Here is a 25,528-nt window from a genome sequence, read left to right as displayed (position 1 = left end):
AGCACTCTTTAGTCAGTAGGTGATGAATCCTGCCAGAACAAGGTCCTGCCCTTCAAGGCAGTGGCTTCCCTATTGACCCAAGGTGTGCCTAGAAATGTTCATGAGCTAGGGGCTGGAATGGGGGCCTTGTGACTCTACCCAGTGCCCTAACCTACTGTGGCTAAGCTGGTATCCAAGATGCAAGGCAAAGTCCTCTTTACTCTTTGCTTTCCTTTCCTTATGCAGAAGCAAGGAATCACTTTCATTGCTGCCTGCCTGGGGTTGGGGGAGGAGTGGTGCAAGCACTCCCTTAGCTGCACTGGCTGGTGTCTCCCTAGGTCATGAGTCACCCTAGTCCTGTGGCTCTGAGCCCATCCAGCACTAGGAGTTGCCTAGGAATTAACTGCAATCTTTGTGTCCTAGACTGCCTTTCAAATTTACCTCGGACCCCAGAGCACTTTGGCCCACAGTGGCAAGGCTTGCCAAGAAACTCAAGTTCTGATAACTGGAATGGACAATTCCACTCTGGCTAGGTCTGGTCCAAATGCTCCCTCCATGCATTTGTGCTGGCTTAGCCCAGCATGGCTTTACTCTCCACTATGACAAGGCAGCACTGAGTTCAATGTGAAGTACCCCAGTTGCTGTGCTCTCCCTCCCCCAAGCACACAGACTCAGACTCCACAGTGCAGCCACTACCAGCAGGTCAGGGAGGGGTGGCATCAGTGATTCAAAGCTATCTCTCTAACCCTCTTCAATGCCTCTTTCAGCAATATGAAGTTAAAACCAATACTGTGATTGCTCACCTGATTTTTGGTTCTCATGATGGTGCTTTTCTGTGTGTAGACAGTTGTTAAAATTTGGTGTTCCTGCAGTGGGGATCAATAGTGTAGGCTTCTATTCTGCCATCTTGCCCTGCCCTCAATTTCTTGGAATAATTTAATCAATTCATAGTATTTACATTATTGAATATCCAAATACTTTTTGTACCCAACCCTCAAGACCCAAGTTCTTCCACAAATTGTAAGTTAGTGTTTAGAAATGTAACGGCAGGCTATCATGACAGAGAATTTTAAATCTAGAAGGAGCCTATTATCTTACGTCTGATCCCTAAGGTCATAACACCAAGGATGTGGATGCTTGTTTGTTGACATTTACTCACCATTCCAGATCCCCATGCTGCTTCCTGGAAATGTGTTATAATATTCTATATGCCCATCAACAAGAATGACAGAGAAATCTTCCTAGACCTGCTGCTTATAAAAGTGGGGAAGAAGAGTCCAAAGTGGCTTGTACTCATGGGTATGAGGCAGAACAGTGACTCTTAAGAAAACGTGACTGAATATTGAGAATACAGAATAAATAGAAGGCAGCAAGTAAAGTATTCTTACATAAAATGCAGCAAGGATGTACAAGTTGCCCAAGGAAGGTTCAGCCTAGGAAGAGAATATGACTCATTATTTGTCAGTAATATACAAGCACATCACTGAGGACATTTATGTTTGGAAATTCTTTACAAAAATTTTATTTGAGATCTCAAGTCCTTATAAAAAGTGCATTACATCAAGACTGCAAAAGACACTTTTTAAATAAGAGACTTCTGTCTACTCATCCATTTTACCCTGCGATTCATTTCCTACCCTAACAGAAATGATGAAACAGTTTTTTTTTTCTTCCTTTTCTTCCTCCTGCTTTGAAAGGGCAACTGCCATGAGGGGTATCTCAACAGAATGTGCCAATTAATCCTTGCCAGGGGAGCAGTAGCTTCCTACTGGCTAAATTTAGAGAGCCCTTGGCATTCCTTTTGCTGTGGCTCAAAGATTACTACAACCTGAATCTAAAGACTGCAACCTACTACTTGGAATCAGTCTTCCTGGACTCCTCTTTTACTCACAAACTCCACTCTAAAACAACCTTAAATTTTAAGCACTCAATAATTGCTTAAGAAATGAAGGGATAAGACTTGGAACCAACCCAAATATCCAACAACGATAGACTGGATTAAGAAAATGTGGCACATATACACCATGGAATACTATGCAGCCATAAAAAATGATGAGTTCATGTCCTTTGTAGGGACATGGATGAAACTGGAAAACATCATTCTCAGTAAACTATCGCAAGGACAAAAAACCAAACACCGCATGTTCTCACTCATAGGTGGGAATTGAACAATGAGAACTCATGGACACAGGAAGGGGAACATCACACTCTGGGGACGGTTGTGGGTTGGGGGGAGGGGGGAGGGACAGCATTAGGAGATATACCTAATGCTAAATGACGAGTTAATGGGTGCATTAAACCAACATGGCACACAGATACATATGTAACAAACCTGCACATTGTGCACATGTACCCTAAAACCTAAAGTATAATAATAAATAAATAAATAAATAAAAATAAATAAAAAAAAGAAATGAAGGGATCTACAGTTAATTACTTTACCCTTGCAACTATTTTCTGTATAAGAATCTTAAAGTTAATAAAAATTATAGAGATGAAGAATGACCTAATACTAAGAAGGGGATGAATTCTGAGAGCAAATACATTTTATAACTCTTATCTCAAAATAAGATCAATCCTACAAAATAAAAAATGTTAAGAATACAATTTACACAGTAAAAATAATTTGATTTGTTTTCAGTATGAAAGTACTTTTAATTTCTTTACTGCAGGTACAATGGCATCCAAGTCATCAATTTCTGTAATACAAAAACAGTAATAATAAAAGAGAGTAACTTTTTCTAGTGGTAAACTCACATGAAACAAGAACCTATATGCAAAGGCAAACCCCAAACATAAAGGCAATAATACCGGTGTTTTGTGCACATGAAGTTTTTCTCCGATAGTGATGATAGATTATCACTGATTCAGATACAGATGCGTCACAGGGGCTCTGTTTATAAAAGTTACCACATACCCACAAGTACCCTCTGATTCTAGTATTAACTTCATTAGCAGCATGCCCTTATTAACAGATCCAACTGCCCACTTGTGTGATATGTTAGTGTCTCATTAGAGCTGTATCACTACACCTGTGCACCTACATGATGAAATCCCAGGTAGAGGCATCTCCTCCCTGGGTCTCCATGTGAGGACTTAGGAATTTCTTCTCATAGAACAGTCTTGTCCTCTTTAATTTTCTTGGGAAGAGTTCTTAGTAGTGGATCACTCTAAGATGAAAGGTATCTGCCAGCTGGGAGCAGTGGCTCATCCCTATAATCCCAGCACTTTGGGAGGCCGAGACGGGAAGATCATTTGAGGTCAGGAGTTCAAGACCAGCCTGGCCAACACGGTGAAAACCCACCTGTACTAAAAATACAAAAATTAGCTGGGTGTGATACTGGGCACTTGTAATCCCAGCTACTTGGGAGGTTGAGGCAGGAGAATTGCTTGAACCCGGGAGGCGGAGGTTGCAGTGAGCTGAGATTGCGTCACTGCACTCTGGCCTGGGTGACAGAGAGCAAGACTATGTCTCAAAAAAACAATTATCTGCCTAATCAAAAAGAGAGCCTCATCAAGCATACAAACCTCAAGTGCAATGTATTACAGAGCTTAGCCTGGTCCAGCTTACCAGATAAACCAATCCAGGCTCTTCTTTGACAGGCCCTTTCTGAATTTGATTTTTCTTCCTAAGACTATCTTATTCCAACCAGCCTAAGTTAGAATTCACTCTGAAGCTCCTGGCCAACAAGGGAGCAAAATCCTTTTTCTCATTATCCAAATCCCAGCCCTACTTAAGGTAAGCCACAATGGCAGGTTCTCTAGATACCCACTACTTTTTTCTAGCTTATTCTGTTAAGCCATCATTAATAAACGCGTTCCTTTACATAAAACGTGCTTTCTTGGATTCCAACTCTCTCCGTTGTGTAGGGGGATCTTGGTTGCTCTTCATTTAGCCTACACACATAGCCCATGCTCTCCTACTATTCATTTAGTTCTTTAAGCTCCCGGCTTCAGTCAGAATACTTGTCTGAACCCACTAACAAAGCATCAAGATATGGGAACAGAAACAATATAAGCAAACCTACAATAGAGAATTTGTTTACAATTCCCTTACATAGTGGTAAGGTACAAGATCAAGTTATTACCTGACTCTGCCCCCTGTCCATTCTGAAATTACACCTGTTTTCTCATTAAGTGAAAAACCTGCCTTTCATATGAACCTCACAGCAAAGGACCTTGGCTGATATGGGAATTTCCTCAGTCAATCACACCACTTATATGAGGAAAAGAATGGATTGTTTTTTTACTCGCTAAAGGTACTCTCCATATCTGTTATTCAGTATACCACCCTGCATCTACATGCTTAGTGACAACTATTAATAAAAAAAAACCGTCATGTTTGCCAGATTTAACTTTCCCAAAGTTAATGTTTAACCCCAGAATTTCAACTTTGACCAAAATACAGAATTCATCTCCAGAGAAACTTGGCTTTCTGAAGCAAATGATCTTTATGAACCATGCTGAGTGTCATAATATCTGAAAGGAAGTTTCTATAGAAGCATTCTGAAATTAAGTGTTACCAGCACACCCTGTTAAAATATGTTTATTAATATGCCAAATATTTATGAATGATGAGAACATCACTGCTTAAGTTAATAGCAATCCCAAAGCAAGTAGAATCATATTATTCTATGAAACTAGGCTCTTCAGGATATCAGACAACACACTTATACAGTTTCATACCTCATCTCAAGTTTAACTTTCAAATTACATTTTCACTTGCCATGATCTTTTTAAATATGAGGACAAGCCTAAAGCATGTTCACTCATTGTCTCCCTTGCTTCCCCAGTGCACATAAGACTGGTCACAAAACTTCCTTTATGTTCACTAGGCTATATATTCTAATTAGATACTTCTTTCACTTATTCTTCTTATCAAGTTTTCATTGACTCATTCCCTTATCTTCATACCAAGCTTCATCTCCTCTTTTAAAAGCAAAGAGCCATTCTTTAAAAAAAAAAAAAAATCTTTCAAATGAGGTATACAGAAAAAAGAATTCACTAGTGAATAAATCACTTTAAAACTTTAAAAATTATTCTTAATAGTAAGATAAATAATTTTATAGCCATATGTAATTATATTTAAACTAGATACGGTCTCTGTTTTGCCTTATGAGTCCTAAGTAAAATTTTTACTTTTGGAGACACTACTACTAATGAAGCCCTCAATCTGACCCTCAGTATGAGTGTAATATTTCATCTTTTCCTTTCCACAGATATTTATGACTTTATATTACTTCATATCACCAAAGAGGAAATATTATTTGTATATTTAAAAAATTTTGTAGATAGGTGGTATCTTAAGAAAAAAAAAAAGACGAAGGAAGGACCTTCTAAGATCATAAATCTTAAGAATATTTCTCATTAGACAATGACAGAGCCAGGGTTAAACTAGGCATGGCCGGAATGATGCCATCTCTCATGATAAGGTCCTGCAACAAAGGTAGTTCCTATCGCTGTTAAAGGTCTGTGTTTCTGTTCTATGGACTAATCCCAACAAACTCTAACTACTTGTAAGGAATGTTTCCAGAACTGTTAGTGGTTTCCAACCACTAGGTAAAAATACTAATCCAGTGACTAAGGAACACCCTTTTCTTAAATGCACTGACATTTTAAGACTCAAAATTTAACCATCACCACCAGAGATCTTACCTAAGATTTCAAGTAGATCATTAGTAAATGCCTGAAATGCTGGGAAAAATTCCTCGTGTTCTTCCAATTTGTAGATAATGCTGTTTAAAAAAATGGACAATTTAAACCTGATTTCTAACTTAGGGTTCTTGCACCTGATTGCAAACAGAACATTTTCAAAATAGAAACTATATTGCTAATTTAAATATAAACTTAATGATCATTTACTACAGTCCTTTCTGAGATTTTTGTTAATCTAATATCACTTTTCTTAAAAAAGCATTTCAATATCGATATAAAATTTGTTAAATTCATATGTAACATTCTTTTTTTTTTTTTTTCTTTTGAGACAGAGTCTCGCTCTGTCGCCCAGGCTGGAGTGCAGTGGCGCTGTCTCGGCTCACTGCAAGCTCCGCCTCCTGGGTTCACGCCATTCTCCTGCCTCAGCCTCCCGAGTAGCTGGGACTACAGGTGCCTGCCACTATGTCCAGCTAATTTTTTGTATTTTTAGTAGAGATGGGGTTTCACCATGTTAGCCAGGATGGTCTCAATCTCCTGACCTCGTGATCTGCCCGCCTCGGCCTCCCAAAGTGCTGGGATTACAGGCGTGAGCTACCGTGCCTGGCCAGTATATAACATTCTTAACATGGCAATCTTCCCATTAAGCTCAAGGCTTCTTAGACCAGCTTTTATGGCATTTTCTAAAAATAATTGGCTTTTACACCCAGTATCTTATTAAACATTAAGAAAAAATATCAGGCCGGGCACGGTGGCTCACGCCTGTAATCCCAGCACTTTGGAGGCCAAGGCAGGAGGATCACTTGAAGTCAGGAGTTCGAGACCAGCCTGGCCAACATGGTAAAACCCCGCGTCTACTAAAATACAAAAATTAGCTGGGCGTGGTGGTGCATGCCTGTAACCCCAGCCACTCGGGAGGCTGAGGCATGAGAATTGCTTGAACCTGGGAGGTGGAGGTTGCAGTGAGCTGAGATTGAGCCACTGCATTCCAGCCTGGGCAACAGAGTGAGACTCTGTCTCAAAAAAAAAAAAAAAAAAAAAATCAGTAGTCAGTAAAACTGTGGGAAGAAATAGGCCAATAGTAAGATATATATTCCTTTTAAAAGCACCAAGTGTCAGATTATGTAAGGGCTCTTCTAGGAAAACTTGCAAAACATATGGTTTATGTGGTATATATTGTGTGTTTCCCTTCACATATGCTGTAATATAAAATTGGGGGTCAGATGTGGGGAAAGTTGCTTTAACTATAGCTTCAATGTCTTGATATTTTCTAAAAATACCAGGTTTTATGTTAGAGATGCCTAGCCTTTTAAAAAATCCTTAACATTTATCTTCTAATCAAATAAATATACTATTAATGATTATTCAGTGGTCTATGGTAGTGTCCTAAAAATAGAACTTACTGATATGATCAGAACTTACATGATGTTGCTAACAAGGTTTGAATTTCCCCATATATAATTTCCTGAAAACAGGCTTATGCTGAAGAGTTCCTGACCTTCTTTATAGGCCTTACAATCTATTTTTATCTTGAAAATATTTGGCATTTCCTCCATCCCTAAGGGTTTGAGATTATCTTAGATTGTCAAGTTACTTAAAAGATGCTATTCCAAGGCCGGGCATGGTAGCTCACACCTGTAATCCCAGCACTTTGGGAGGCCAAGGCAGGCGGATCACTTGAGCCCAGGAATTTGAGACTAGTCTCGGCAACATGGTGCAACCTTGTCTCTCTCTCTCTCTCTACACACACACACACACACACACACACCACACCAATTTTCTTTTTTCCACACACACACACACACACACACACACTAGCTGGGCATGGTGGCGTGTGCCTACAGTCACACACACACAGAAAAGATGCTATTCCAAACAGGGAAGGTAAATAAGTTTTGAAAGTCTTTAATTTCACCCCCCCTCCAGGAATTCTGGATAATACTTATTTTAATTTTTATTGTTTAGAGACAGGGTCTCACTGCGTTGCTCAGACTGGAATTAAACTCCTGAGTTCAAGTGATTCTCCCACATCAGCCTCCCAAGTAGCTAGGGCTACAGGCGTGTGCCACCACACCCGGCCATTCTGGATGATACTTTGTAAACTTTTAAAACAAATACCTCTGGAGGTCTTCAGGTCCTAATACCTGCATAACCTGCTCATTCACATCTTCATTAATCAGCCTACAGAGTTTTCCAACAGTGCTTACCAGCACACACAATGAGGATGAACTATCTGCAAAAGAAAAATAAAAGGATATTTTAACAGAGAATTTTCAAAATTACATACATCAAACATTTTATGCTTCAGTTATCCTCAATTTTTTCACTTAAAAATTTTTTAATCTACTTTTTGTTAATTTATTAAAAATTCTTAAATGGGGGCCCAAAATGACAAATTAGGTCATCACCTAATTCTAAGAGTTCTTGGAGGTTTCTCACAGCATTGTTCATTTCTCCAAGCCTAGTATAAACTTCATTCATTCGGGGATAGACTCCATTTAAAGAAGGCACATCAAATAACTTTTGGAAGTGAGAAACAATAGCTTGCAAAGTTTGAAAGTTTGGCATATTGCTGTCCTGTCCAAAAAAGAGGTAAAAAAGAAAGAGTTCATTATCTTAAAATAATCCCAAATAAAAACTTTTAAAAGACAAATAGAACTCTAGTAGAACAAATATTAATATCCACATCAATTTATCAGTTTTGAGATAAGAGAACATTAGAAGGTGACCATTTATGTAAGTATTACCTTTTCCTTATTTTCAACTTCTTCCAACATAGTATCTACTATAAACAACAAATCTTCAACTTTGATACCTTCATTTTCATCCTGCTTCTTCAAATTATGCCAAGGTACCAGTTCTGCAGATAGTGTTTTCAAAGACTTATACAAATCCTTTATAACGAAAGAAACTACATGGTATTATTGATTTAAATAATTTCCATAGTAACATAATAGGACATAATTAGTAAAATTATAAGTTTTATATATGTTTTATAAAGTTAATAAAACATAATTACACAGGTTAAAAATATATATGTAACCATCTTTATTTTTTAATAAAAATACTATTACCAATTTAGAACATGTCAGTTAAAATTAGGTTTCTCCAGGTAAACACAGGCTTTACAGAAAACATTATATATTGATTATTCTGAATCTGAGTGCTCTAAGTAATTTTACGTTATTTATTATTGTTCCATAATATTTCATTATTTTGAATTGTTGATACACAAAGAATAAACTTGACCTTGAATTTTGGTTTTGAATATCTTATATAACAGCTTTATTGAGATATAATTCATATACCATAAAATTTACCCTCATTAAGTATACAATTCAGTAGTTTTAATATTTTAACACATGTACAAACATCAGCACTATCCAATTTCAGAACATATCCATTACTCCAAAAAGAAATCTCAGACCCACTCACAGTCCTTCCTTCCCCATTTTCCCTTCCCTGCAGCTCCCAGGGTTAATCTCTAAACTATTTTCTGTTTCTATGGATTTGCCTATTCTGGGCATTTTGCATAAATGAAAATATACAATAAATAGTCTTTTATGAACGGCTTCTCTCACTTAGCATAATGTTTTTGAGATTTATCCATGTTATAACATGTATCTCCAGGCAAGTTTTTAATGTGAAAGGTTCCCTAAATTTATTCTACATTATAATACTCCACTTAGTTTTCTTGGCCTAGTTGTGGTGCCCTAATTGATTTTAAACTGTGCACAATGGGCAAGGCTACTGAAAGTTTAGAGCTCTAGACTGATCAGTCGACAAATATTTAGAATCCCTAATCCAAAAATCTGAAATCCTCCAAAATCTGAAACTCTGAGTAACAACATGACACTCAAAAGAAATGCTCATTGGAGCATTTTGAATTTCAGATTTTTGGATCAGCGATGCTCAAATGGCATATATTCTGCAAATACTCCAAAATCTGAAAAAATTCTTAATCAAAATACTTCTAGGCCCAAGCACTGCAGATAAGGGATACTCAATCCATATGTGTATGGCACAGTGCTTGGTCCTTTAGAACAACGCTGTCCAAAAGAAATGTAATGTGAGCCACAGTAATTTTAAGTTATCTAGGGCCGTAGTATGGAAAGTGAAAAGAAACATGTGATATTAACTGTAATAGTATATTTCATTTAACCCAATATATCCAAAATATTATCATTTCAATAAAAATCAATATTTTAATTTTTCCCAAAGTCTTCTAAATCCAGTGTATATTTTACACTTATAACACATCTGAATTAGGACTAGCCACCTTTCAAGTGATCAATAACCACATGCAGCTAGAGGCTACCATACTAGACAGCACAGCTCTGGAGAACAGAAAGAAGTACAAGAAGTTCCTCCTTTGTCTAATTTATTTTAGTACTTCATTTCACACTGTCCACTTAAGGCTCAGAATTCACATATTGGTATCTTTAACCTTTCAATTGGTAGGAAAGCAGTTACTATTTTAGTAATTCATAGCAATAAATTCCATGTCAAATGAATGTTTTACAATCAATGCCACTAGAATTTGAAAAAAAAAAAAAAGTCAGCAAGTAACAGCATAATGATACCTTTATTAACCAATGATCCAGGAACAAGGCACATTTTTTTTTTTTTGAGACAGAGTCTGGCTCTGTCCCCCAGGCTGGAGTGCAGTGGCACCATCTCGGCTCACTGCAAGCTCCACCTCCCAGGTTCAAGCCATTCTCCTGCCTCAGCCTCCCGAGTAGCTGGGACTACAGGCGCCCGCTACCACGCCCTGCTAATTTTTTTGTATTTTTAGTAGAGACAGGGTTTCACTATGTTGGCCAGGATGGTCTCTAACTCCTGACCTCGTGATCCGCCCACCTCAGCCTCCCAAAGTGCTAGGATTACAGGCTTGAGCCACCGCGCCCGGCCGGAACAAGGCACATTTATAAAGTAATCTATGGTAAAAAGCACATCCAATCTAATACATTTTTGCTTCAGAATAAAAGAGTATTACAAAGCTAAGAAGAAAAGATGTTCTGGCCTCCTAAGCAGTGACAGGATGGTTGTAGTACAGTCCATCAGGTAAGCTCTGAAAAATATAAGAGGGTCTCCTAGGTTCTTTACATTGCCCAGTTGTGGAGATGTAGAAGTACTACCATGGGCCAGTCTACCGTGTATGTCTGGCCTCTGAAGCACTGGAGAATAGCAAAGCGAAAGTATTCAAGAGTGTACTGGGTTGGAGAAAGCTACAACATCTGTAGTTCACCTTTCTTGGAAAGGCAGGAGGGAAAAGACACAAGGTTGGAGGCAGCTGGCTCCATGTCTTTCCCAGCCTTCTTTTCTTCCAATTTTTAAAACTAGTAAAATACACATAAAATTCACCATCTTAACCATTTTTAAATGTAAGTTCATTGTTAATAAATATGTTCATAATGTTGTGCAACCAACACCACCATCCATCTCCATAATTCTTTTCATCTTGTAACACTGAAACTTTATACCCATTAAACAATAACTTCCCATTTCCCTCCTCCCTCTAGCCATCACCACTCTACTTTGTCTCTATGATTTTCACTAAGTATCTCGTACAAGTGGAATCATATAAGTGGAATCTTCTTGTGACTGACTTATTTCACTTAGCATAATGTCCTCATAATGTTCACCCATGTTGCATGGGTCAGAATTTCTTTCCTTTTAATGGCTGAATAATATTGCAATATATGTATATACCACATTTGGCTTATCCATTCATCCCTCAAACCTATCCTACTCTTTAAAGCCAAATTTAACCTGAGGGAAAAAACTAATCTGGGAAGATGGTTGTCCCAAACTTAGAGGTTGCTACATATCAAATAACCTTTGATATGAGGCCTCAGAGAATCTCATGTAGTTTCTTAATTTGGACCCTGAAACTGTAGTATTAATACCTGAAGCACTGCTCAAAATCCATGAGTTACTCCAATGGCAGAAGTAACTAATTCTTAATAATTTCCTCTTGGGTGTCCTCAGAATATTCTAATTATAAAGCAAATTCCTTGCCTCCTCCTCCTCCTCAGAAAACTATACAATAGCAAGAACTCACCACCACGGCAAAGCCTTTCTTGGGGGCTATAATCAGAGTGTTGTCTTTCTCCTCCAGACTCTAGAGCACAAGTTATCTAAACCATTCACTCAGAACTTCAACAGGTAATCTATTTTATGTCACTCTTTTCCTTTAATGATATAAATGATTACATTTTGTTTCATATTTTTTAGTATATTTTGTCTCTCTAATTAGTCTGAATCTTGTGTTCATCCCATAATGGCTTAGCATGATAAACGATCAATAACTATCCATTAGTGTGATTCTTCCCTTTGTCTTCTTCCTCTTCTAGTCTTTTCTTCTAGGAAGGCTAGGGCTTTTTCTAGTCCATCCCTTCTGAGAAGGAGAAAGGTGGAGTTAGCACTGTTCCCTCCTACTGGGAGAACCCTCTGACAGGCAATGATTGAGGAAATACCATGATTTACACTATTACTAATTATTTTACACTCTTCTGAGATAGACTGGTGGAACTCCGGTCTATAAAGTAAGTATATTAATCCAGCACTGTCACTCAATCAAAATGTTTATGTATTGTATAGCACTGTCTGAGCCCTATAAAAAAAGGGAAGTCGAAATTAAAAAAAAAATTAACATCACCACCCCCAATTTTGTTGTCTTGGAATGTAATATTCTGCTTCATTCCTTTTAACAAATATTAATTTAGCATTCATTCATCAGGAGGATCTTGGGGACATATCAGAACAAATAAAAATACCGTCTTCATGGAGCTTATACATTCTTAACAGATATCTTCTGCATCATTTGTACTTCATGTAATAAGACTTCTGTTGCAAACACTGTTATTGAATCACATTTTCATTAACAGGCATATGCTATGTATTATGTTAGTTACTAAGAAATCTAAAGTTTAAAGGGCAAAGAAGTTAAATACTACTGATTTCAACTATTTACCTTTCAGCAAACTAGTTAACAAAAACTGAAAAAACCTGAAGCTATGCAATAAATACACGATAACTCTATAAAGTAAATAAAATGTAGTCTTCCATGAATAGATAGGATAGGGAAGGATAAGGTTGGCTGCTAGCGTACTATCTGTTCTAGAGAATAAGCAGAAATGGAGATAAGCTCAGTTCTGAGAGACAGAAAATAAAGTGTGAAGAGAGAGAAAATATCCCCAATTATAATAAAATGAAGGATAAGACATTATATCTGAAGAGGGATAAGGGCCAGGAAAATTGCAGTATGGAGATACCAAAAGGAGGCAGATGAAGGTAGAACAGGGAAGGGCCTAGAAGTACAAAGTGGATCCACTATAGATTTTCAATAAGGAAACTAACCCCAAAATTTCTTGTTTGGTAGAACCTTAGAGGAGGTAAAGCTTACAGTAATGACAACATCAAACAGACAGTACCTAAAATAGATATGTAAGTAGCAAGATTTCAGTTTTAGATAGTAAGCTTTTTTAGCTTTAGAGTTAACAAACAAAAAAATTAAACACTATTTAATTTTTAGCCCTAAATTAAGTCCTATTAATAAAGCGCATAGAGTCCAATAGATGTTCAAAGCATATAAGCATAGTTAACCCCTTACCTTTAAGGATGTCAGCTGATCTGCCCACATTTCTATTACTGGAACAAGATGCTCAAATCCACAATCTTGAACAAGATCTTTATTAAAATTTTGGGCTCCCCCTTTGCTCTGTTTATAAATTATTACTGGAGCTCTTGGATTGTGGATAATTGAATTGATGCTACACAGCACCTTTAAAAAAAACATAGTGTATATAGTCACAATATTTATCCTATGCCTACAAAGTTATATATTTTAAAGGAGTGCTTTATGTCTATATATATTATATACATATATTTCATTAAATATACAAAGAGAATTATCATAAGGAATTGGCTCATGCAATTATGAAGACTGACAAGTCCCACGATCTGCAGTGAGTAAGCGAAGACGCAGAAAAGCTAATGGATATTTGCAGTCCGAACGCAGGCAGACTGAGACCCCTGCAAGTGCTAATGTTTCAGTTTGAGTCTGAAGGCAAGAAAAAAACCAGTGTCCCATCTTGAAAGCAATCAGGGAGGAGGAGCTCCCTCTTATTCAGCCTTTTGTTCTACTCAGGCCTTTGAATGATTGGATGAGGCCCACCCCATTAGGAAAGGCAGTCTGCTTTACTAAAGTCTACTGATTCGGATGTCAATCTCATCCAGAAGCACCTTGCCAGACACATCCAGAATAATGTTCAACCAAATATCGGGCATCTTATGCTGCAGTAAAGTTGAAACAAAATTAACTATTACAAACACTACCTAGGTTCAACAATTGTTAGTATTTTGCCATATTTGCTCACTATCTATATTTTTAGGTGAACCATTTGAAGAAACTCTTCACCCTCAAATAATAAAGCATGCATCTTTTAAAAGTAGGCATATTCTCCTACAAACTCACAAGACCATTATCAGACTATTTAAGGAAATTAACAGTAATCCCCAGGCTGAGTATGGTGGCTCATGCCTGTAATCCCAGCACTTTGGGAGGTTGAGGCAGGAGGATCACTTGAGCCCAGGAATTCAAGACTGCAGTGAGCTATGATAATGCACTCCAGCCTGGGCAACAGAGCAAGACCCTGTCTCCAAAAATAATATCGTTGATGCCTGGATTGAATTTTAAATATCTTAATATATGAAGATAGTATACTATTTGACTATAACCCTCTCCCCATAAGTGATGAGTTCTACCTTATATATCATCCAAGGAAAAAAAGGGAGACCTCAAAAAGCATGTTTAAAGAGAGAAGAATAAAGCCATTTCCTATTACCACCATCAAGTTCAGCCTATTTAATAAAAAGTTTCACAATATAAAGATAGCATTTTGCTCTTGAATCTTTGTCCCTGGTCATACTTCAAGATATAACTAATAGGCCTCCTGGTAATATGACTTAAGATGTTTATCACTTCAGATGTTTATTTAGAAGCTTTTTAAGTCCAAATTAGTATAATTCAATATTTCACTTCAAATTAATGTATGTATATTTGTTTTATTTATTTATTTGACAGAGTCTCACTCTGTGGCCTAAGATGGAGTGCAGTGGTGTGAACAGAGCTAACTGCAGTGTTGAATTCCTGGACTCAAGTGATCTTCCCATGTCAGCCTCTCAAGTGCTAGGACCACAGGCACACACCACCATGCCCAGCTAATTAATTTTTTTTTTCTAGAGATGTGGTCTCACTATATTGCCCAGGCTGGTCTCAAACTCCTGGCCTTTAGCAGTCCTCCTGCCTCGGTCACCCAAAGTTTTAAGATTACAGGCATGAGCCACCAGACCCGGCCTGAATTCCCCTTTTAAAGGACAAAGCCTCTCAAATTGAGTCTCAGAAACAAAATGAAATCCAGTTACATACTGGTACAAGAAAGTCTAAAACAAAACAGTTTTCATAAAGGTGCTTGGTTCCCATTTACAATAGCAATAAAAGTTATAGAATACCTAGGAAATAACAAGGTATTTCCTAACAAGAAATATGCAAGAGCTAAATTTAAAAATACACAACACTTTATTGAAGACTATAAAGGACAACCCTGATGAAAGTACATATTTCTGAATGTGATGATTCAAAAAGGTTAAGGTGTCATTTCTCCAAATATTAATCTATAAAGTCAATTCAATTTTAGTTCATCTCAATGGGATTTATTTTTTAATTTGAAAAACTGTTCATCCAGAAGAATAAATGTGCTAAAAATATAGCCAATAAAAAAATTTTTTTAAATGACAGGATACTTGCCTCAAAGGCTATTAAAACTTGTAACTATAGAAATTAAAATATGGAAATAGTTGAGAAATGCAACAGACTAGAGAATCTAAAAACAAATCTGTGCATATAAAGGAATATGGTCTATGATAAAATGTTATTTCAATAAAGTAGAGAAAAAAGTAGTGTATTAGAGACTGCAAACACAAATGCCCAGAGAATTCAGGTACAAGTATAAATGAGCAACGTAAGGATGAGTAGGGACTGCTAACTATAGAACACATGCTCATATCTGACAAGGGAAAGGCCTAATTCTGCTGTGATAATAACCATGCAGGAATTTGCTGCCAGATCTTCTGACTTTTTAGGAGAAGTTATAAATAGCAGCCTAGAAAAAATAAAATATCTTAATTTTTTAAAAAATGAATAATCTAAAACTTAAAAATCTTATGTGTACCCAATAAAATATAAGTGAAAGTCCAGTTCAGTCACTAAACTACCAGGTTTAACTGCTCAGCTATTCAATAAATGATCTATAAAACTAGGAAGGTGAGATTCCCTATATCACACCGTATAGAAAATTAAATTTCAGATGAACTAAGGTCTCTAAACAAAAACAAAAGCCATACAAGGACCCTAAGAAAATAGATTTACTTATATAATAATAATGGCAACAACAGAAACAATAAGAGGGAAAATGGCTTACATGGGGAAAGTAGGGAAAAGGATTATAAAATCTTTTAAAAATCATAAAGCTCTTTACTAACCTCCTTTGAACTAGGCCAGAGTCTCCTTTAAGTAGTAAGACGAATTCTACAATGTTTTTAGTCAAATAGTTATGTCACAGAAAGACAAGACAGAATAAGTACACATAAATATGAGGTGCAAGTATTCCTTACCAACTGATAATTTATTACACCACAACTGATAACCAAGATTCATGACAAACATCAGTCTTTTTGTCATGAAAAATCAATTCAATACCTGAAAGTATCTCTGGTCAATTAGGGCCTGTTGCTGATTATGTTTGCTGGGCTCATCTTTCTTCTCTGTGTCCTCAGCCTTCTTATGACTAATAAGCTCCTGTAATCTAAAAGGGGGAAAAAATCAAGATAATACAAAATTATTTCCTAGACACTGGACCAAGATGATAAACTAAGTCAATGATCCAGCCACCCTCCCAACAGCCTTATATCACTTTACTTATATGTGTGTGTGCACACACGTATGTATGTGTGTATATGTATATGTATAAACACATACATATATGCATATATAGAGTTTAAATTTTTTTTTTTTTTTTTTTTTTTGAGACAGAGTCTCGCTCTGTTACCCAGGCTGGAGTGCAGTGGCGCAATCTCGGCTCACTGCAAGCTCCATCTCCTGGGATCACGCCATTCTCCTGCCTCAGCCTCCCGAGTAGCTGGGACTACAGGCACCCACCACTATGCCTGGCTAATTTTTTGTATTTTTAGTAGAGACGGGGTTTCACTGTGTTAACCAGGATGGTCTCGATCTCCTGACCTCGTGATCCGCCCGCCTCAGCCTCCCAAAGTGTTGGGATTACAGGCATGAGCCACCGCGCCCGGCCAGAGTTTAAAAAATTTTAAATCATATTGTCACTGGAAAACAAGAAGGCCCTCTCAATAAATCGCAAATTAGAAGGAATCTCTGAAGACAGAAGAGATCAGATTGAAGAAGAAAGTTCTAACCACCCCCCAACACCCACAAAAGATAGCACAAGAGAGAAATACAACAAAGGATGGAAGTGACTTCCACCCAAGGTGCTCCAAGCTTACAGACTATAAAGGGAGCAGGAAGCATGGGAAGGGCCATTGGTTTGGGTACTGTAGCAGGAACAGCTAGACATTTGGTCCCTCTCTCTTTGTATTCTACTAGCGGCAAAGAACAGACAATGGCAATGCCTGGGCCAGTCAAGAGGGCATGGAGATCCAAGAGACCGTTATTCCAGGTGGCTGCTAGAATGCTGGGGGAAAGGAGAGTCTCTTCACCCAGAAATACAACTATGTATAAGTGTACCACCTAGTAGCAAACACTTGTCCTTCTCCAAATATCTAGAAGACAGGCTGTAATAATCTTTCTTCTCCCTCCTCATGCCTTTGAAAACAGTACAGTAGTACGCACTGATCCATAGTTTCACTTTCCATGGTTTTAGTTACGCAAGGTAAACCAGGGTCCAAAAATATTAAATGGAAAATTCCAGAAATAAATGTTTATTTTATTATTTTTTTAATGTGCACTAGTCAGTAGTGTGATGAAATCTCATGCTGTCCAACTCCATCCCACCTAGGATGTGATTCATCCCTTTGTCCAGCTTATCCATGCTGTAACTGTACACATACACTACCTACCAATTAGTCACTTAGTAGCCATCTTGGTTATCAGATCAACTGTTGGGTACCACAGAGCTTATGTTCAAGTAACAACCCTTATTTAACTTAATAATGGACCCAAAATGCAAGAGTAGTGATGTTAGCAATTTGAATATGCCAAAGAGAAGTCATAAAGTGCGTCCTTTAAGTGAAAAGGTGAAAGTCCTCCACTTAAGAAAAAAGTATATGCTGAGGTTGCTAAGATATACAGTAAGAACGAATATTCTATCTGTGAAATTGTGAAGAAGGAATAAGAAATCTGGGCTAGTTTTGCTGTTGGACCTCAAACTGCAAAAGTTACAGCCACAGTGTGTGATACATGCTTAGTGAAGATGGAAAAAGTGGCTGGGTGTGGTGGCACACGCCTGTATTCCCAGCACTTTGGGAGGCCAAGGCGGGTGGATCACGAGGTCAGGAGTTCGAGACCAGCCTGGGCAACATGGTAAAACACCATTTCTACTAAAAATAAAAACAAAAACAAAAACAAAAACTGGGCACGGTGGCCTGTGCCTGTAATTCCAGCTACTTGGGAGGCTGAGGCAGGAGAATTGTTTGAACCTGGGAGGCAAAGGTTGCAGTAAGCTGAGATCGTGCCATTGCACTCCAGCCTGGGCAACAGGGTGAGACCCTGTCTCAAAAAAAAAAAAAAAAAAAAAAAAAAAAAAAAAAGATGGAAAAAGCATTAAATTTGTGGGTGGAAGACATGGACAGAAATGTTTTCCAATTGATGGCGACTGGGTTTGGTTCTGAGGTCTCAGGTATCTACTGGGGATCCTGGAACAATGTATCCCCCACTGATAAGGGGGGACTACTATAGTCTCTTAATAATCCTTCAAATTACTCCTCTTCAATTTGAGTATGCCATCAGTTTCCTGCTGGGACTTCAATCCACTAAACTGACTCTATGACTTATTAATGATGCACTCTGCCTGCTGTTTGTAAAATAGAATAGTAAAACTCCATCATGTCATTTTCCTGTGGAAAAACAATCAATGATTTCTCATTGCTTTATGTGCTAAATCTAATTTCCTTGGGCTAGCACTCAAAACTCTCCATGCTATTAGTCCTAATAAAATTTCTTTTTTTTTGGAGATGGAGTCTCACTCTGTCACCCAGGCTAGAGTGAAGTGGCACGATCTCACCTCACTGCAACCCCTGCCTCCCAGGTTCAGGCGATTATTTTGCCTCAGCCTCCCGAGTAGCTGGGACTACAGGCATGGGCCACCATACCCAGCTAATTTTTGTATTTTTTTTTCCTTTTTTTTTTTTTTTTTAGTAGACAGGGAGTTTCACCATGTTGCCCAGGCCGGTCTCAATCTCCTGACCTCAGGTGATCCGCCCGCCTCAGCCTCCCAAAATGCTGGGATTACAGGAGTGAGCCACCGTGCCCGCCCAGTCCTAACACAGTATTTCTCCTGACTCCTTTCTTACTTGATTCTACTACTTCCCTACAATTACCTACTCCAGTCACATATATTCCCTTTATATTCACTCAATTGCTATTCTCTGCTTTCTAGAGTATATGCCCAAGCCAAATTATAAATGTCTTCCTATTTACTACGTTCACATTCTTCACAGTTTTGCCTAAAAGCAGTGCCATGAGCATATTATCTAGAACAAAAAAGGACACAGAAAAGCTGATATGGCCTCTAGAAGGACTAGACGTAAACTGATATATCTGAATTTAAATGTTAGTCCCTTTCACTTAGGTGAAAATGTTCAACTTATCAATGAATTGTTTGCAAATCTGATTAATAAATGTTACACTGTAGATATACAACATTTTTGCTGTCACTGCAATGACCTAAATATATAATTGCATGTACTGATTAGTTACTCTGGGAAATGAAATGTGATTCCATTAACCAGATGAATAAAGAGATACCCTCACTTAATAATGACAGTAACTACAATTTACTGGGAGCCTAATGATGATAACTAGTAGGTACTGAGAGCCTTCTCTATGCAGGAATTCTAAACACTTTACATGTATTAACTCGTTTAGTCCCATTGTTTTTCTAAGTTTATATAAGACAATGATTAGTAAAAACTGGGGACTCATAGGAAACTGGTTCACTTAGTCTCACAGAAAATATCTGCCATTAACAATATTACTGTAAAACTTCACATTCTGCAAAATCATGCAAGTAATTACAGGGCTTAGGAGAAATAGTATTAGAAACCAGACTACTTACAACTGATGTAGCTTTAGAACTGGAGAATAAAAACAGTAATTGGTGCCTCAGGAGTTAAGTTGGACAGATCAAGCATGTCTGGAGATTGCCTCAGGATATATTAAAAATGCACAGACAATAAAGAAGAAATGTTGGCTTATAGATGCCAAGACATAAAGACTGAAGTGGAGCCCTGGGCCAAAGAAGCTGAGGTTAAAATGGGCAAAGGAGGAAGTGCAACTTGCTTCCAGCCTATAGTCTGTCTAATGCTGGGGGTCAGGGAAGGAGCCCAGGGTACTGTTGGTCATTCTAAATTTTCTTAAACTACAGCTAAAAGGGCACTTGTCTATGTACTAGCAAAGCTTGCCCCTTTCCTGAAGGCTATAAATATTACTGCAGTTATTCTAGTGCCTTGAGTCTAGGAAAAACCATACATGAACAATATAACTTCTATGTTATATTGCTGATGATTCTCTCATTTTCTATTTGCATGACTTAATTGGCATTTTAGAAACCTGTGTTGTAGCTGCCTGGGCTGTACTCAGAAATATGCTAGAGCTGTTCTGCAGTATCCAGAGCAGTCAGGAAGGGCCTGAAAGATAATAAAAATCCCCTAGGAGTGGCTAAGGGGTACTTCACATACTTTGCAGACGCTCATTCCATGTATTCAGCAGCAGCAACTACGTTTTTTTTGTGGACACTGAGAAAACAGAACACTGTACCTCCAACTTAAAATATGCTGTGTTATCTATTTTGTATAGCCATCTCCATAAGATAACTTTCCATGTGCAGAAACTTAATAGCTTTTAACTGTGTTCTGTTGGAGCTTTTCCATGATCTCACAGTGGAATAAGATCCATGCTGGAGATCAGGAACAAGTTAAAAAAAAGGACTGCCAATTTTGTTTTTAAAAATTCCACTAATTTAGCTACATTGATGCAAAACACATAGGTGCATCAATGTGAGCTTCTCAAAGCTATATTGTTCCCCAAGTCTTTTACCCTACAATCTTAGGACTTTCTAAGATAGTTAGTGATGAAAAGAGCGGTGGTTCACTTCAACCCAGCACCAGTGCCAAACTCTGAAGGCAAGTGTTTCTCTAGGTGAAAAGTCCAGCTCATGGCTAAAATCCAATGTGTCATATTTCAGGCACAGTCACAGGTAATTACAAAGGCTCTGCCTGGAAGATCTCTTGCGGGGAAAGCTGTCCTCTCCACACCAGACATGTTGCACAGCCTGTGCACTGCAATCTCTGGAGACAGTTGCAGTCAAGGACATACCACCTCCTTTCCTTCCTGAAACCTATACTACTACTACTGTTATTCTAGTGCCTTGCCACAAGCATTTCTGCATTCCTACCCTAGGCACCTCCATTAGGGGCCTCTTTACTTGGAGCTTAGACTGAAGCATGTGTCAAGTACCTCTATCCAAGATCTTCTTATTGGTGGAGAAGCCTTAATTAAAATAGTTTTCTCCACTCTGACTCAGTACTTTTCTACTCCTAGCCTTTCTTCTCCCTACACCATAAAATAGCAGGAATCTTTTGTGCAGGGCTCCTAGGCAGTGAGATGATTCCCCCCATCTGGGTGTATGTCAGACTATTCCTCACCTGGTGCTATTCCATAGGGAAAAATGCAACATTGAGGAGTCAGCCCTTTTCATTTTGGCCTCTTGTTTATCCTATAGCAGTAAGTTAACAGTTTGACTGTTAATTTCACTTTGGCTCATTGGCCTAACCACTTCAAGGACTGTCAGCTCAACACAGAGTGGCTGTAAGATTTTGTTTTTCCCCTAGCAAAACATAAATACTACTGAAAAATTAAATGAAATTAGTGTAGTACCTTTGTTTATCTTACAGAGGCAGACTTATTTAATCACTTCCTAACAAGGAAATTTTATAATCAGCCTGTTTGTAATACTAACTCAAGAAGAGTCCATGTTCTCCCACATTAAATTGTTGATAGCCTTATTTGACATTGAAAGTTGGTTAACTACAAATCTAAAAAAAACAAACAAACTCAATTTTCTCTGGTTCCAAAAGGAAAACAGACTATACCCTCTTCCATTTTCTTGTAGCATTTCCTTTGGAAAATCTGTAACTACAAATCCTTTACTCTCTTTAAGATATACATAAATCTTATTAAGAGCTAAAGAAGGCTCTTGCCAGTTTTGAATCTCAGCACTTTCTCGGGGGCTTTGCAATCATTTCTTTGAAATGTGAACATCTCGGAAGATGGTACCTTGTTTCTCTGTCTCTGTTGGAATTTCGTCAAGGCTCCTGGCCCCAAGTTGTAAGCTTTTACTTATCAAAAAGACATTAGAAGTTTTTATTTTTCCTTTAATACAGATAATTAACATGTATATAATGGATTGTATCTGCCTTGCTATACAAAAGGGTGACATTTCTTTCTGTCTTTGCAATATCTCTAACAGATGTCCTGTAATGTGCATCACAATCTGATTGAATCTGATTGAATTCAGTAATAAAACTGTTTCTTTTTTTCCCTATGTTTGTAAAGAGAATTCACTGGATTGACAGATTTTAGTTTTACTTATTTCCCCAGCATCAGTAGTACTTTGAAAAAATATTCTACCTCTGGTACTACAGAAATACAATTTTTAAAGTTTTACCTTGAAAAGTAAATTTTTTTTTAAGTTTTTAAAGTTTATTTAATTTTAAATTTTTTAAGTTTAAGTTTTTAAAACATTTTTTAAGTTTTTTTAAGTTTTACCTTGCAAAGTAAAAATTTTTTAAGTTTTACCTTGAAAAATTTTTTTTCATTGAGTGTTTTGTTTAGTTCTAACTGTATGGTAGCTAAGAGTGTAAGTTTTGAAGTCAGAATGACTGGGTAAGGATCTGATTTCTATTCAAGTTCTTCCATATACCAGTAACCTATATAACTTGGGCAAGTTATATAACACTCCCAAATTTGCTTCCATGTCTAGATACTACCAAAGTTTTAAACTTTATTAAAAACAAAAACACATTTCTTCAAAATTTAGCAGAAAAATATAGCAGGAATTGGGTCTGAATCATAATTTTAAAGGACAATAATAAAAGTCACTATAAAGACCAGAGCCCAAATAAACAACAACAACAACAATATATATATGCAGTCAATTCTCATTATTCATGGTAGTTATGTTCTATAAAATAACCATGAATGCTGAATTAGCAAATACTGAACCACTGCTCCTAGGGGAAATACAGGGTCAGGTTCCTGCAAGTCTGATCACATTTTCCTTAAATGATCAATATATAACCTTGTTGTATGTATGTTTCTATTTAAAGACACCTTTAAAATATATATATTGTTGATTCATCAACATTGAACTCATGGAAAACAGCACTCTATAACTCATACCTGATAAAGCTTATCTAATAGGTGTATTTTTTCCACAAGGCATATTATAGCCTTCTTGTGGATAAGAACACCAAACAGCACTTCAGCAGTAACTCAGGGGCCATCTTAAAGAAATCACCAACAAAAGGCATAGAAATGCAAAAAAAAAAAAAAAAAAAAAAAAAAAAAAAAAAAAAGAAAGGTATCACTAAATAGATGGACAAAAGGACATTTGTTTACAGTATGAGAGCTCAAACAACAGGGCAGATCATCATCTTGTTTGAAAACTAAACGTGTGTGTTGGGTGACCCAAATTATTTGCCACTCTGTACATGTCCATGAATGACTGCAGGTGCTGTACGGATTTTGTGGTTATAAATAAATTTTAGCAGGTAGGCAAATTCATAAATATGGAATCTATTAATAATGAAGACTATATGTATGCGTAAGTGCATACACGTGTGTACGTGTGCGTGTATGTTATACACTTGCTTTAGAGTCAACAGGTTTCCTTCTCTTTTTACTTCCCTACATCCTCCTCCTCCTAGTTGCTTCTCTCTCAATCTCCTATCTCATTAATGGCACCGACAACCACCTTGTTATTCAAGGTTAAAACTCAGGAGACTTCTTCCTTTTTCCCCACAACTCGCTATATTCAACCCATCGTGAAGTCCTATTAGTTCTACCTCCATTCTCCAATTCCAAATACTTCTCATCACCTCCACTACTGCCACCTTTGACCATGTCACTACCATCTCTTCTCCAAACTCATATAATGGCTACTGTCCCACAATTGTATGTTTACTACTTATAGCATATTGAAATTGTATTTATTTTTTCATTATCTTCCTCCCTTCATGTAATCTCTATGAGGTCAGGGACCTTTTCTATTTTGTTTACCACTGCAACCAGTACCTAGAATGCCAAACAGATGTAAGAAGAATTCTAAGTACACAAAATATCAAGGAATAGTAGGAAGGGAATAATTATTCATTGAATATGCATGCATCCTTTCTGAACCTTCCACTTCTCTTTTCTTGCTTAGTTTTCCTCCTCTATTATCTTTTTTTGGGGGGGCGAGGGGTGGAGGGACAGGGTCTTGCTCTGTTGCCCAGGCTGGAGTGCAGTGGTGTGATCACAGCTCACTGCAGCCTTGACCTCCTGGGCTCAAGGAATCCTCCCACCTCAGCCTCCTAAGTAACTGGGGCTACAGGTAAATACCACCACACCTGACTAATTTTTAAATTCTTTGTAAAGACAAGGACTCACTACATTGCCCAGTCTGGTCTCAAACTCCTGGACTCAAGCAATCATCCTGCCTCAGTCTCCCGAAGTGCTGGGATTACAGGCGTGAGCCACTGCACCTGGCCTCTATTATTTTAACCCAGTATGTAATTCCTGGATACTCATGATACTTGCCTGTCACTGTGTTATGTGCTGCCATAGGAAGGAGGAAACACAGCTGTCACTGAAAACTGAATCATATATGCTAATACAACTGACTTAATACATTTAATGCATATATTAACTCAGAGCTTTCAAAATATTTCATCCCAACACTCCCCAAACACTTTCTCAAATCCCATCCCCTTGAATCAAAGAGTACATATAGATAATCTTCAGAAAACACAATCACTGAGATCAACCCTTTGAAACACTGAGCACTTGCTTTTCAAAGTCAGGAAGGGTACAAGCAGTCGATATAAATGGCTCACTGCATTCCTTCTGGTACTTTTAAAGCGTGGTAACGCTTACTTTAAAACATTCAGATCATAATTACCAACAGCAAAAATTGGAGGCTTGTCACTTCTAATTTCACTAATTCTCTTGGAATTCTTCCATTACTTCCCAAGATAATTTTCTATTTAAAATCTTTGCCCTTCATTACTTCAGGCAACTACCTTTATTTGTTCTTACTTAAGATAAATATATAGGCAAATCCAGCACAGTAGAAATTGCTTTTAAACTGTGAAACCAGAAACACCCCCTTTTAATGTCATTTTCCCCACCAGCCTGGTAGGTCCAAGTCAAAGCCACCAGTAGGTAGCATAAGCTGACATGTAATAAAAATAAATAAAATAAGTTCAGGCGTGGTGGCTCATGCCCGTAATCCCAGCACTTTGGGAGACCGAGGCAGGTAGATCATGAGATCAGGAGATCGACACGGTGGCTAACACGGTGAAACCCCATCTCTACTAAAAATACAAA

The 25,528-nt window shown here is 37.6% G+C and overlaps 1 protein-coding gene across 3 annotated transcripts in view; it reads right to left on the bottom strand.

The window, feature by feature from the left end:
- Window positions 1-810: 810 nt before the first annotated feature.
- Window positions 811-25,528, bottom strand: part of CEP70 (centrosomal protein 70) — a 97,428-nt gene continuing 72,710 nt past the window's right edge. For 2 of the 3 annotated variants that reach the window (XM_003265286.4, XM_030816759.1), the window contains exons 12-18: window positions 16,394-16,499; window positions 13,247-13,417; window positions 8,379-8,525; window positions 8,040-8,208; window positions 7,750-7,864; window positions 5,635-5,714; window positions 2,610-2,678 (exon numbers count right to left, since the gene is read on the bottom strand). In XM_003265286.4, the coding sequence (XP_003265334.1) occupies window positions 2,617-2,678; window positions 5,635-5,714; window positions 7,750-7,864; window positions 8,040-8,208; window positions 8,379-8,525; window positions 13,247-13,417; window positions 16,394-16,499 (850 nt within the window). In that variant the 3' untranslated portion in view covers window positions 2,610-2,616. Of the gene's footprint in view, window positions 1,413-2,609; window positions 2,679-5,634; window positions 5,715-7,749; window positions 7,865-8,039; window positions 8,209-8,378; window positions 8,526-13,246; window positions 13,418-16,393; window positions 16,500-25,528 lie in introns of those variants that run through there. The other variant, XM_030816760.1, reaches the window with a different exon arrangement.

The sequence above is a fragment of the Nomascus leucogenys genome, chromosome 8 (assembly GCF_006542625.1).
Source record: "Nomascus leucogenys isolate Asia chromosome 8, Asia_NLE_v1, whole genome shotgun sequence".
NCBI classification, from domain to species: domain Eukaryota; kingdom Metazoa; phylum Chordata; class Mammalia; order Primates; family Hylobatidae; genus Nomascus; species Nomascus leucogenys.
This window is presented reverse-complemented; position numbering and strand designations above follow the sequence as displayed.